The 14436-nt window shown below is 38.0% G+C and overlaps 1 protein-coding gene and 1 pseudogene across 4 annotated transcripts; both read left to right on the forward strand.

The window, feature by feature from the left end:
• Positions 1–529: 529 nt before the first annotated feature.
• LOC128605310 (uncharacterized) lies at positions 530–9832 on the forward strand. Of its 4 annotated transcripts, none has more exons than XM_053620596.1 (9): positions 530–1443; positions 3870–4021; positions 5337–5465; positions 5557–5581; positions 5724–5813; positions 6527–6565; positions 6798–6836; positions 7300–7393; positions 7674–9832. In XM_053620596.1, the coding sequence occupies exons 1-8, from the start codon at positions 1329–1331 to the stop codon at positions 7377–7379; spliced, it is 669 nt and encodes a 222-aa protein (XP_053476571.1). In that variant the 5' UTR covers positions 530–1328; the 3' UTR covers positions 7380–7393; positions 7674–9832. The 4 variants fall into 4 exon arrangements, with proteins under 4 accessions (XP_053476571.1, XP_053476569.1, XP_053476570.1 ...); XM_053620594.1 differs by having other exon boundaries at positions 7300–7375; XM_053620595.1 differs by lacking the exon at positions 6798–6836 and having other exon boundaries at positions 7300–7375.
• A 1524-nt stretch (positions 9833–11356) lies between these two features.
• On the forward strand, positions 11357–13091 carry LOC128605048 (calcium-independent protein kinase C-like; annotated as a pseudogene).
• The last annotated feature ends 1345 nt before the right edge of the window (positions 13092–14436 follow it).

Consider the following 14436-nt stretch of genomic DNA (forward strand, 5'->3'; position numbering starts at 1 on the left):
GATTAGCTCTCTAACAGTGGTTATAACATTTGAACAGTTAACCACTGCCAATAGAGCCGTGCAGGGATGATGTCATTTTGTACGCCAAATCCCGGAAATGAGTTAGCATTTTATCTCTTCCGATTCCATCATCCCGAAGTCAATGGGTTTTTTTAATGGAATTTGGGTTAAAAGCCTGAAAGGTCTGTGGAGAACACAAGCTCAAAATATTTTCAGGTTTTATTCTAAGACATAAAATACACCAGTAAAACCCTACTCATGAGTTTTTAAAGCTTTTACATGAGTTTTTAAAGCTTTTACATGTATTGAAAAAGGTGGTTGCTAACGTGTTGCTACATGGGACGACAGACATTATAGGGGACATTAAATGTCATCACGCCGAACAGGAAAAACTGGTTCAGGTTTGCTGTGCACAATTCCACAAAAAAAATGTGGATGAAGTTTCATCCACAGAATAAATCTGTATTATGGAAAATGTTTTAAATAAAGTTTGGGAAAGTTGTGGGAAGCTTGGTGACTGTGACGTTGAAGTCAAATGATCGTGGTGTAGTTCATTTATAGCGTAAGGTTTGCTGTTTATTTCTGGCGAATGTATTTAGGCTTCAAACTTCATAAAAGTTGTTTTCATTTGTGAAAATTATCTTGACGGACAAAACGTGTTAGTATTGTAAACTTTTGTTGGTCACAGAGCTTATTTTTTTCGATAATCCAAAAGCCTATGAGAAAATCCTATTGGATGTTTGCCGAGGGAACCAGTGTGATGCTGACTTCCAGGTTCCCGTACGAAATGACATCATCCCTGCACCTCTCTATTCCTGCCCATGTTCAGGAAGCTCCGCCGCCAGGATCTAGAGCATCTAAAAAATGATTGACAGGAGGCACAAACACTGGTTTCCAAACATGTTTTTTTCAGCCACATAAACAGCTGCTTGTGCTGAGGCCATGGCTTTTACAATAATTTAAAATCATGTTCTACAGATTTCCCAGATTTTATTTGTACATGTAAGAAATAAATTTAAAAAATCAACTATTGCACCTTTAACTCCCTCTGCAATATAAAACAATATAAAGAAAGTTATTTTCCCTCTCCTGCTGCTTTAGTATTTACATCTATCTATCTATCTATCTATCTATCTATCTATTCATTTATTTATTTTTCTATAAATAAATCGACTCGACTTCTTTCTAATTTTGGTGGGAAAAAAACACAAGCTGGCCAGCGCTCAGAGTACGCTTCCTAGAAAGGAGACTGAAAAGGGGTGTATGTGTGTGTGTGTGTGTGAGAGAGAGAGACGGTACGATGCGCATGCGCAGTGCGCAATCAGAGCATGCGGCAGGAGCATTTATCAGTTCCCGACATTCCAGAAGGTCTTCCGTTGTTTTTGTGGATTAATCGGATTTTATTCTTCACCATGCGCGCGATCATGAAGCTCCTCATCTGCTGTAAGTCCTGAATTTTATTCAAATTTATAGAACCGGATTAAAGTCAGGGAGAAAATACACCAACACACACTCACTTTAATACACTAACACACTCACTTTAATAGACTAACACACACTTTAATAATCTAACACACACTCACTTTAGTAATCTAACACACACTCACTTTAATACACTAACACACACTTTAATACTCTAACACAGGGGTCCCCAACCCCCGGGCCACGGACCGGTACCGGTCCGCACAGAAAGAATAAATAACTCACATTATTTCCGTTGTGTTTATTATCTGAGTCTGAACGTGATTTGTGGGAACAGCGCGTGAACAGGGGTATATTTGACGTGTTTCCAACATTATCGGGGATTTTGGAAGAGACTGAGCCCGAGCCTTCATTCTCCCAGCTGGTGCACGATCACCTGTCTTCGCTTTTAAAAGAGTTTGAGCGCTACTTCCCAACCACAAAAGACCCACGATCTGCCAAGGAAGGGATTCGCGACCCATTCGTCAATAAACCAGGTGAATCCAGCATGTCTGTGCAAGAAGATCAACTGCTGGAGATCTCAAATGATGGTGGCCTTAAAAGTATGTTCGAGACAACAACTCTGCCGGTGTTCTGGATTAATGTCATGACAGAACACCCTGAGATCGCCACAACAGCACTGAAAACCCTGTTGCCATTTCCGACATCCTATCTGTGTGAAGCGGGCTTTTCTGCAGTGACAGCAACCAAAACAAAATTACGAAGTAGACTGGACATATACCAGACATTGTCACATGTCATTGTCTCCCATTAGCCCTAGATGGGACCGTCTTATTACAGAGAAACAGGCTCAGGGCTCCCACTGATTCAGCGTTATGGTGACTTGTATTTTTCATGCACTTTATATTTGTTTTTGTGGTGTATCCTATTTTGAAGGCACGTTGAAACGTTACCATAGCGACCAGAGAGCGTTACGAGGCAGAGAGGATGTTACTCATGTTATGTTGTTGGCATGAGGTTACGAGGACACTGCTAATAAAGTTGCGATTTCACATTGGATTCATGTTTATTATTATATTTTAAAAATACCCCAGTTTTTATGCCGGTATCATTTTATTTTGTTGTATTTATCCGCCACACCTTAACGGCCGGTCCGTGAAAATATTGTCTGATATTAAACCGGTCCGTGGCGCAAAAAAGGGTTGGGGACCGCTGCTCTAACGCACACTCACTTCAATACTCTAACGCACACTCACTTCAATACTCTAACGCACACTCACTTTGATACTCTAACGCACACTCACTTCGATACTCTAACGCACACTCACTTTGATACTCTAACGCATACTCACTTTGATACACTAACGCACACTCACATCATTAACATTAACACCGAGTGAACACTACACACCTGTGATCAGTACGTGTGTGCATGTGCATGTGTGTGTGTGTGTGTGTGCGCGTGCGTGCGTGCCAGCGTGTGTGTGTGCGCGTGTGTGTGTGCACTATAAGATCGTTAATACTCTGCACTATGAAGTTAATTTTGTGCCAAAAGTTTCAAATAAAATAGCATGATGCAGAAAGTTCAGATGTTTAAGAGTTTTGTGATGAGTAGATGATGGGATGCAGAGCTCGAAGTTCAGAAAAAGTGCCAGTCTCCCCTTATTCACATCATTAGACATTACATTCTGCATGTCTACAGTGAATAAGATATTAGGAAACATCGCTGATGTTCACAACATAAATTTATTTACTCAAAAGGGACAATCATTTGTCAAACTATTTAATTTTATAATATAGAATAATAATATAAACCCAGCAAAAAAAGAAAGGTCCTCTCACATTCAACTGCTTTTATTTCCAGCAAATTTCTAAACATGTGTAAATATTTGTATTAACATAAAAACATTCAACAACTGAGACGTAAACTGAAGATGTTTCACAGATGTTTGTGGAATGAAAATGGAATAATGCACACACACACACATCGAGGAGTGGGGGACGCACGACTGCTGTTGAATTTCCGCTCAGTGCTCTCTGACACACCCAGGAAATGGCCATGCAGGACCGTGCATACTCCTGGTTCTCAAAGCTCCGTGCAGTACAGCCTGGGGCTCTGAGGTTTCTTTCTGAATTTAGTTATAGCGGTGAATATCACAAAGCATCATTATCAGTCTCACAGCATTATCAAAGCTGTTATATGAATGGTTGAGTTGTCATTATCATTAGTCTGTTTAAGACTAATCACTTCAACGGGTTTAATCTAAACCTCACTAATTCTGGAACTAGTCAGCCTGAAGAGAACTGCTCCTGGAATTTATGAATAAAAGCTCTGTGTAAAGAATTATTGTACATTTAAATAAAAAAGTGTGTGTGTGTGCGTGTGTGTGTATGTGTGTGCTACTCTTCTTGTTTGTGTTTTGATCTTGTTCTTGTCCTCTCTGTAGGTGTGTTCATGCTGTTCCTGGTGAATGTGGTTCCAGCTGCAGGTTCTACCACAGAACACCTGTCATGCTGCTTTGAGCAGCTTGGTAATGGCTCAGCGGTGTACATACTGAACAACACCGTGGAGTCCGATTTCACACAGTGGACCAGAAACGTGAGCACACCGAGCTGTATCATATCACATCACTGTATCATATCACTGTATCACATCACTGTTTCATATCACTGTATCACATCACTGTATCACATCACTGTTTCACATCACTGTATCACATCACTGTTTCATATCACTGTATCATATCACTGTATCACATCACTGATTCATATCACTGTATCATATCACTGTATCACATCACTGTATCACATCACTGATTCATATCACTGTATCACATCACTGTATCACATCACTGTATCACATCACTGATTCATATCACTGTATCACATAACTGTTTCATATCACTGATTCATATCACTGTATCACATCACTGTTTCATATCACTGTATCACATCACTGTATCATATCACTGTATCACATCACTGTATCATATCATATATCACTGTATCACATCACTGTACCATATCATATCACTGTATCATATCACTTTTTCATATCACTGTATCACATCACTGTACCATATCATATCATTGTATCATATCACTGTTTCATATCACTGTACCATATCATATCACTGTATCACATCACTGTACCATATCATATCACTGTATCATATCACTGTTTCATATCACTGTATTATATCAATACTGTATTATACATAAAGAAGAACTAACCCTGCCCCCTCCCCTTAAGTCCCACTGCTAATGTTTAAAGGCTGAATTATAGCAAAAAACAGGATGTGATGTGGATGATCATTAGATATGTTTAAATGTGTAAATATGGAATGTCACTGCTTTTAACACTATTTCTAATTCTGAAAAGGAAATTATAAGCCTTAACGATGTCATGAGAAGTGAGTATGTGAATGTTTTGTGCCTGTAAATGCACAGGAAAGGCATGTAACAGACACGGTCACGGCTTGCTGCTGATCTGAGAACTGCATGACAAAAATGACAAGTGAAAATATCTTCAATATAGTCATATTTATCCCATTTCCTCCTAAAAGATTAGAATAAATAAAGCAGAAGATTAGTAAACATTTTCTACTCATTTCAAGCTTGAAATAGAATAGAATTGAAATGTTTTGTTGGCAGATATGTTGTTTCTAGTTTTAAGAAATTTTATAAATGTATTTAATACAATAAACATTTAATAGCTTTAAATGTGTACAAGCCTCTTAAACAAGCTGAATAAGAAATATTAAACATATTTGCCCATATTCAAGATATTTCCACTTGCGAATATAAATTTTTTTTTGCAGTGAGTATAGGTTTGTGTAACTGTGTGTGTAAATGTGTGTGTGTGTGTGTGTGTGTGTGTGTGTGTGTGTGTGCGCGTGTGTGTGTGTGTGTAGAAGACACCCATTAAGGATGAACATGGCAATGTGCACAAGAGCATTGTCATAGGCTACGGTCAGAACTGGATCACCCTAAATCAGAGTTACTTAGACATTGAATTCTACTTTCAGACATATGATATGATGGTGTGTTAAGTATTATTTATTTATTAATTTACTTTACAGAGTAAATACTGTATATCACTCTTACACTCTCTTTTAAAATATTATTAAACAGAAAAATCAAGAAGTTCAATGTACAGGTATGTCATTATTATTATTATTATTATTATTATTATTATTATTATTACTGTTATTAGTGGGCCAAGCATCAAAGGTGTGTTGGCACCCTCTTGTTATTCTACCTTTTCTTCTACTTCTACTTCTTCTACTTCTTCTGGCTAGGGCAGGGGTGGGCAATCTTATCTGGAACGGGCCGGTGTGGGTGCAGGGTACCTGGTATCCCTGGATTCCCTGGGTCGAGACGGTGGAGATGTAAATTTCCATCTAATTAGATTTTCTGCTATGTTCGATTTTTTCTGTTCTGTTTTTTCACTACTCTTCCTACAAATGTTGTCCAATCATCACCAAATTTGGCAAGCATCATGGTCAGTCTAAGCCTCACAAAAGTTATGAAAAGGATTTTGAATAGTCCAAACAATTTGCCCATAATGGGCCAACAAATCTGACAGAAAAGCTGCCAAACAGGATGTGAGGCTGTATATCAGCAACGACTTTGCACACTGACAAAAAATGACCCAAAACCCTGTCACAAAACATTCACGACCATGAACATGCAACAAATGTCGTGATCACCTACTAGTCAAACGTTACAATAACAATGCTTCCATCTAAGTGCCATTTCTGCTCCTAAATTTTTTTATATGTTGGTAAATTGCTGATGTATAAGAGAAATAAAATGCATGGTGATGTGATGTTAAAAGAAAATAATCAACTTTGGGGTCGTAAAAGTAACTCCACTTACACACACACACACACACACACACACACACACACGCTTTATTATTTAATCATGCAGTTTTCACCTACGTAGATTTGTTTAGAAATCGTTAAATGCTTTAAAGATCCGTCTCTGCAGGACAGTCCTCTTCCTTACAGCTTACACGAACTTCATACCATCAGAATAAAACATTTCTCTTTTCCAGCATGTGTAAAATGTTTTCTCACACCTGTTTTTCTTCCTGCAGATTTGTGTGAACCGGGATCAGCTAACCTTCTGATTGGAGGTGAGACACATTATTTCATCACCACTTATTACATGTTTTATTATTACTGGCCAGATCATCAAATTTATAGATTAAAACAAAACTCAAACTAAATCTAAAGGAAATAAATATTGATTTCAACAAGCTGAAAGTGATTTAGGAAAGGAAGAAAGAGTGATAAGAGAAAGAAAGAATGAAAGAGCAATTTCATGAGAAGATAAAATGTCATAAACCCAACAATTATGCTTTACAGAGAAGCATGAGACAAATCAGAGTGACAGAGGTGACGGAGGTTTGTATCACACGCAGATAAACTTTGTTATTTCTTGCAGCAGATTGTTTTAGGAATAGACATATGGTATATTTACAAAACTGATATTTGTTGGCAGTGGTTTAGACATTAATGGTTGTGTGTTGAGTTATTCTGAGGGGACAGCAAATTTACACTGTTACTCAAGCTGTACACTCACTACTTTACATTGTAGCAAAGTGTCACTTCTTCAGTGTTGTCACATGAAAAGATATAATTAAATATTTACAAAAATGTGAGGGGTGTACTCACTTTTGTGATATACTGTGTGTGTGTGTGTGTATATATATATATATATATATATATATATATGTATATATATATATATATATATATATATATATATATATATATATATATATGTGTATATATATATATATATATATATATATATATATATATATATATATATATATATTTATTTCTCTCTGTCACTCTCTCTCAGGTACCGGCCTGAACACTGCCGGGAGGGCTGGAATTGGTGTTTCTGTCTTCATTTTCATCGTCATAGGCGTGATATGGTGAATACAATGTTACAGGTTTGTGCTACACAACTAACCCCCCCCCAACCCCCCCCCCACACACACACACACACACTCCCTGTTAGGAGGAGACAGGAGTAGTAAGGAGAAGGTGGATGACTCACACTGATGTGAGGAGCCATTTTAAGGAGTATTTTAAGTATTTTATAATACCCTATGCAGAAAACAAATGCATTTATTTAGGATATTTTGCTTTAATTATTTTATTTCCATTTTAAGGATTAAATTGAATTACCTGTACACTGTTTCTGTTTGTCTGTTAAATGAAAATCGGCAGGTTCCAGGCTGTCGTTCAGGACGATCAGCGGGAAGCAGCTGTCTGACTCACTTTAGTGTTACACTGGCTGTATATTATTAACTAATTCTCTAGCATTTAGCACTTCCTGTGTATGCATTTATAGAGATGTTACGTTCTTATTTACTGGATTAGCGAGCTAGCATCCCAAAGTCCAGGCTTTATGTTACATAAGCAGTTCCTCTCCAGCTCACAAGATTATTTTAATAACCAAAAATTCATAATGAACTTCTGTATACACTTTTACAAGTCTATTTTGAATCTTACTGGCTAACATTCTTTTTAAAATGTATTGCGTTCTTTAGACACACACACACATTTTCATAAATAAAAAAATAGGTAGGATATATTTAACCAAAATCAACAGTCGCATTTCACATTAACATTATCATTAACATAAACATAACCCTGAGCCTAGGTAGATTTTAATATTTACACACTTCATGCAAATTTATTCACCTTTTTAACTGCCACAGAGAATTGTGAGGCACCCAGAATGCTGGCGAGGAAGGAAGGGTATATTCGACGCATCAAGACACACACCTGAGACTTTGGGACACTAATCAGCTAATGCTATTTTTTAAATGTACTTTTTTGAATTTAATTTACTTATATTATAAGCTTGCTTTATTTCTTTTAGTGAAATGTTTAGTGAAATGTACTTGTTAGCAGAGATGGTCAGTAAGAGTGTCTTTGTGTAACAGAGGCAGTTGGATGTTCATGCAAATGTTAGCTAGCGATAACTAGCAAGCTAGCATAGTGCCACTCTTTTATACACCTCATTGTTCAGTTTATTATCTAAAAAAACCTCTTAGACAACTTTTAGCTTTTATCTGAAATTAACAAGACATAAATTTTGATAATAACAACAGTGCTAATAATGCAAATACTACTGCTACTAGTACTACTAATAATAATATTAACAATGCCTGTCTCTGGATATCTGGAAAGGTCACACATATATAATGAATATACAAGGACATCTATACGCTATCATCCTTTTGGCTAGTTTGCTAATATTTTCCGATATTATCACGACATTATTTTACTACGTTGCTAAATCAGTCGTTCTGGCAACATTCAGCTGTTATGCTGCCTTCCTTCTGAATGGGACACTACCGTTATATCACTGGAGAAAACGTTGTGTTAATTATTAATAAATGAATCGTGTGATATTAGTGTATTCATTGTTGTCTTCGAATGACATTCCACAGTGTGTGTGAGCGGATTTACAGCCAGAATATACATTTCAGCCTGACATATTGTCGTTCCATCAAACTGTCAGACGGTGGCGCTGGACTTAACACCGCTCCTCACGCCAGCCGATATCACACAACAAACATGTGCTTAAGATCAAAATCAGAATCGAGCGGAACCGAGACACGCCCCCGTTCTATATAAACTCTGCCCCCGCGTGCTTAACTTCTGAATAGTGTTGAAGTCAGTAGTTACGTCTGAGGTCTAAATACTGATGTGTGGAATTTCAGTGTTTAGGAGATGATCTCAGAGATGAACTCTACTATTATATTATCTTATTGTATAACTGATTATTGACGTTATATTATAGACAATGTTTATATATATTAATATCCACTTCTATATATAAAACTAATATGAACTATTAATATTCATGCCAGTTCTATTATTATTATTATTATTAGTAGTAGTAGTAGTAGTACAGTACTTGCGTGAAGTGAGTACTTGTGTCTGATTTTGCCTTTTTTCCGATCAGATGGAAAATTTTATGCCCTGTCATTTTGATCTTTTGTAGAATTTGATCATCCAGTCAATTATTCCTCTCAGTTCCTCGTTCATGTTTTAATGTTCTACATTAGAGCTTCCTCTTCCATTTCTGTGTTTAAATCCTCTTTGAAGACTTATTTGTATTCTTTATGTTTTAATCGAGGGTGTAAATTTTTCATTCCTCCTTTTTGGTTTTTGTTTACTCGTTTAATTTGTTTTAATTCTGTTTTATATTTCTTGTACAGTGCTTTGCTTTCAACATTTGTTGTTTTAAATGTGCTTTATAAATCTGCACTGGTTTTTACTGATGACAATCTAATTTTAATAATGTTTTGTGATTATGTGTGATTATTGTTCTGCTTTGCATAAACACAGCCAATAAAGTGTGTAACACTGTGTGTGTGTGTGTGTGTGTGGTTTATTTTTATTGCCTGTTCTGTAAACACTGATTTATATAGATACCCAAAAAAAAAATTTAAATTCCAGATTTACTTTCCTTTTAGTGTTATAATGCGTTCCACTCTTCTGCGAAGGCATTCCACTAGATTTTGGGGCTGGGCCGTGGGGATTTGTGTTCATTCAGCTACAAGAGCGTTAGTGAGGTTGAGATCAGGTGCTGATGTTGTGATGGTGAGGAGCCTCCAGTTCCAGTTCTACCCAAAGGTGTTCAGTGGTGTTGAGTTCAGGGCTCTGTGCAGGACACTCAAGTTTTTCTACCTTCTTCCAACCTTCACACACCACGTCTTCACGGAGCTCGCTTTGTGCACTTTGTGTCATGCTAGAACAGTGTTTGGGATTCTCAGTTCCAGTGAAGGGAAACTGTAAAGCTACAGCATACAGAGACATTCTATATCTGGATTTTATTTATTTATTTTGTACCTTTGAGCAGCATTTAAATGTATGAAATGGGCTAAAGAATTATTATTATTATTATTATTATTATTATTATTATTATTATTATTATTATTGTTGTTGTTGTTGTTGTTGTGGAATAAATCTGTTTATTTATTTAGCTTCAGATTGTAACACTACAAAATGTCCAAAAGGGCTGAAAACGGTGTGTGTGTGTGTGTGTGTGTATCTATCTATACATACATACATACATACATACATACATACATACACACACTTCACTATATGGCCAAAAGTATGGGGACACCTGACCATCATGCTCATATATGGTTCTTCCCCAAACTGTTACCACATGCTGTGTCATTTCAGTTTCCCTTCAGTGGAACTAACAGGCCCAAACCTGTTTAGCATGACAATGCTCTTGTGCACAAAGCGAGCTCCATAAACACATGGCTTTCCAAGGTCGATGTGGAAGAACTGGAGTGGCGTGCACAGAGCCCTGACCTCAACCATGCTGAACTGGAATGTCGACTGCACAACAAATCTTCTCACTTGTCTCAATGCCTGACCTCAATAATTCTCTTGTGGCTGAAAAGGAAGAACGGGGAAAATCCCCTCAGCCATGCTCAACAATCTAGTGGAAAGCCTTTCCAGAAAAGTGGAGATTATTATAAGAGCAAAGTGAGGACCAATTCCATGTTAATGCTCATTGATTTACAGCTCATTTCTCTTGGATGGATAAATTTATTCGCTTTATTTAATAATATATTATGCAATAGCATATTATCTTCACCAAAAATGAACAAAATGAGTCATTTAAGTGGCTTTATTTTACACTGTACCATTGTTCCAAAATGAAGACTGAACTTGTTTGTGCCTGACTTTTGTCCACTTTGGCTTTAAATACCTGTAGAGTGAACACATTTCAGGTAACAGTTCCAGTCTTTAAAGTCAGTGGTCTAGCATGAGCCCAGTCCCTACTTCTAGCACAGTTCCTGTTTTACCCTGTTTTAGATGGTCTATCCCTATCCCTCATACCATGCCTGACCATTATGTGTGATTTTGTGAACATGGCAAGTATAAAGAAAATAAATGGGTATCATGACAACATAGAGAATGATGTGACTGTGACATCATGTGTTCATCGGCGTTTAAAAGAGCATTGATCTACCATGGGTAATTCAATGTAATTTTTCTGTTCTTTGAGACGGAAAAAGAAGATCAAGGTGAAGCCGGTAGTTGATGAGGAAGCGCAGGCCATCGGTGTGGAAAGTTTAGAGAGTTGTAAAAACATCAGCGTGGCTGCAGCACCTCAGTCTCTGGAATTCTGTAATTCAGAGGAGAGGCAGGCGAACGAGGAGCTACACCCTCAAAGAAAGAGCCTGGAGGACTTCAACTTCCTCAGCGTGCTCAGAAGGGGTGGATTCGGCAAGGTCATTCTGTCCGAATTCAGAGGCACAGATGAGGTGTATGCGCTGAAGGTTATGAAGAAAAGACAGGATTCTGGCACGTGATATCGTGGACTGCACTCTTACGGAGAGATGCATCCTGGTTCTGTCCAGCAAACACCCCTACCTTACACACCTTTTCGGCTGCTTCCAGACCCACGATTATTTGTGCTGTGGTATGGAATATGTGAACGGAGGGGATATTTCATATCACATAACACACTCAGGTGGGTTTGACGAACCCTGCTCCCAATTCTATGCTGCCAAGATCGCCTGTGCTCTCATGTTCATACACCGCAACGGGATCATTCACAGGGATCTCAAACCGAGAAAATCCTCGTAGGTGCAGATGGCCAATGCAAGCTTGCAGACTTTGGCTTGGGCAAAGAGATCTTTCAAGATGTCAAGATGACATTCTGTGGCACACCCAAGTACATGGCGCCTGAGATGATCCGGGAATCAAAATGCAGCACATCGGTGGATTGGTGGGCCCTGGGTGTTATCCTGTTCGAGATGATGACGGACTACAGGCCGTTTGATGATGGAAACCAGCGGAAGCTGTTTGATTCCATCATCAAGGATAAACTAAGTATCCATCAAGTCTCAGCAAAAATGCAGTCAGCATCCTCAAAGGCTTCCTGAAGAAGAACCCCAAGACTCGGCTCGGCTGTGTGAAGTCCTGCTGGGGCCGGGAGGAAGCCATCAAAGTCCATCCTTACTTTGGAATAAAAACATCTATTAACAAATATCAAGTGTGTGGCAGTGTTCTCAGTACGGATCCAGGTCTCAGTCAGAGCCAGCACAATGAGGTTGGAGTGGGGTGCAAAGGCAGGAATGAAATTTGATTATATACACTGAGTATTGAGTATATACACTAGACCAGGTGCTCATAGTTGCTGGACCCATAAATGTATTTCAGTGGACCGAACAGAATACAGTGGTGCTTGAAAGTTTGTGAACCCTTTAGACTTTTCCATATATCTGCATATATATAAAACGTCATCAGATTTTCAAACAAGTCCTAAAGTAGATAAAGAGAAACCAATTAAACAAATGAGACAAAAATGTTATACTTGGCCTGAAGGTGAAATTAGAGTCAGGTGCTTTCAGTCAGTGGGATGATGATCAGGTGTGAGTGAGTGAGCGCCCTGTTTAATTTAAAGAACAAGGATCTATCAGAGTCTGATCTTCACAACACATGTTTGTGGAAGTGGATCATGGCACGAACAAAGGAGATTTCTTAGGACACAAAAAGCGTTGTTAATGTAAATCAGGCTGGAAAAGGTCACAGAACCATCTCTAAAGAGTTTGGACTCCACCAATCCACAGTCAGACAGATTGTGTACAAATGGAGGAAATTGTGACACTCCCCAGGAGCAGAGACCAACAAAGATCATTGTTTGGGCCTCTTTTGCTGCATCTTGGCAGGACGGCTTGCCATCATTGATGGAACAGTGAATTCTGAATGATTCCAACAATTTCTAAAGGAAAATATGAGGACATCTGTCCATGAACTGAATTTGTTTTTTGATTTTGTTTTTATTTCAGTGCCCCCTTGTCAATTATTCCTTACTTATTTCTGAAAAATGTAGTTTTCTGTTGTTTTTTGTCAGCTGTGTGTGTGTGTGTGTGTGTGTGTGTGTGTGTGTGCAGCAGACTAACTCTTCTGTTATTTCAGTTAACTTGACTATAAGTGATGTCATAAGTGAACTGAAATGCAGTCACCTGACTGGAACTACTTTTGCTGAAACGCCTCAGAACATCTGTCAGCCAATCAGGATCGAGAATTAAAAATCAAGATTAGTAAGCATGTGAGATTGTGATTAAGAAGTGGTTTCAGTTATTACAAATGAAACACCTACACTTTCTCTTCTGCCCTTTTATTAGGGGAAAAGGCAGTGTACTTTCTCACACATCGCGTAGGCATAGGTTTTATATTGACCTATAGCTGATCTCCTTTAGAAAGACCAGCTGAAGAACCTTTTAAAGTTCTTTATGTGGATTTCACCTAACCCTAAACCTCAGGTTCTCAGTTATTATTCACAGCGGTGAGAAATTTGGGCCACTGTAGGACCTCCAGCATTCTGTTTTCTGAGAAGATGAATGTTCCTATGAGTTTAGCAGATTGAAGGTTTATTTTTTTTGTACACTCTGACCGTAATTTGCTCCTTTACTTTATTCTTCCTTCAGATTTAACAAGATGTAAAATAAAGCAGTGCCGATAAAAAAAACACAAACACTACACTTTACAAATAGTGGTTTGTCATCTTACCACACGTTATCTTAATAAGCCCCCACATCCATTCTCAGAAGTTTTCACTGTGGTTTTCTGTCACCTAAATTTTAACTTACACACTGTGCACGCACGTGTCAGGGGGAAAAATGGTGTATTGTACCTTCTACAAACTCCAGTTAGATATATCCTGTCTGGATGGACATGTTAAGTCATGTCCTATAGGAAAAGAGGTTTTGCACCTGTTTCTTCAGTATAAAGACGCTCCAGGAAGCTCTCGTTCTTTTCTATTGAAACTACGTGTGAGCATAAAAACCAGAGCAATACAATCCTCATCAGGACTTTAGTTCCAAAAACTTTAGTTTCAACTAATGCACTATGTAGTACACTAACAGACTGATGAGTCTCTCAGTATTGTTATAATCACAGTGAAGTGATTTCACAGTGACATTGTCTGTGAGTATGAAAC

This window comes from Ictalurus furcatus, chromosome 3 (assembly GCF_023375685.1).
Source record: "Ictalurus furcatus strain D&B chromosome 3, Billie_1.0, whole genome shotgun sequence".
NCBI classification, from domain to species: Eukaryota; Metazoa; Chordata; class Actinopteri; order Siluriformes; family Ictaluridae; genus Ictalurus; species Ictalurus furcatus.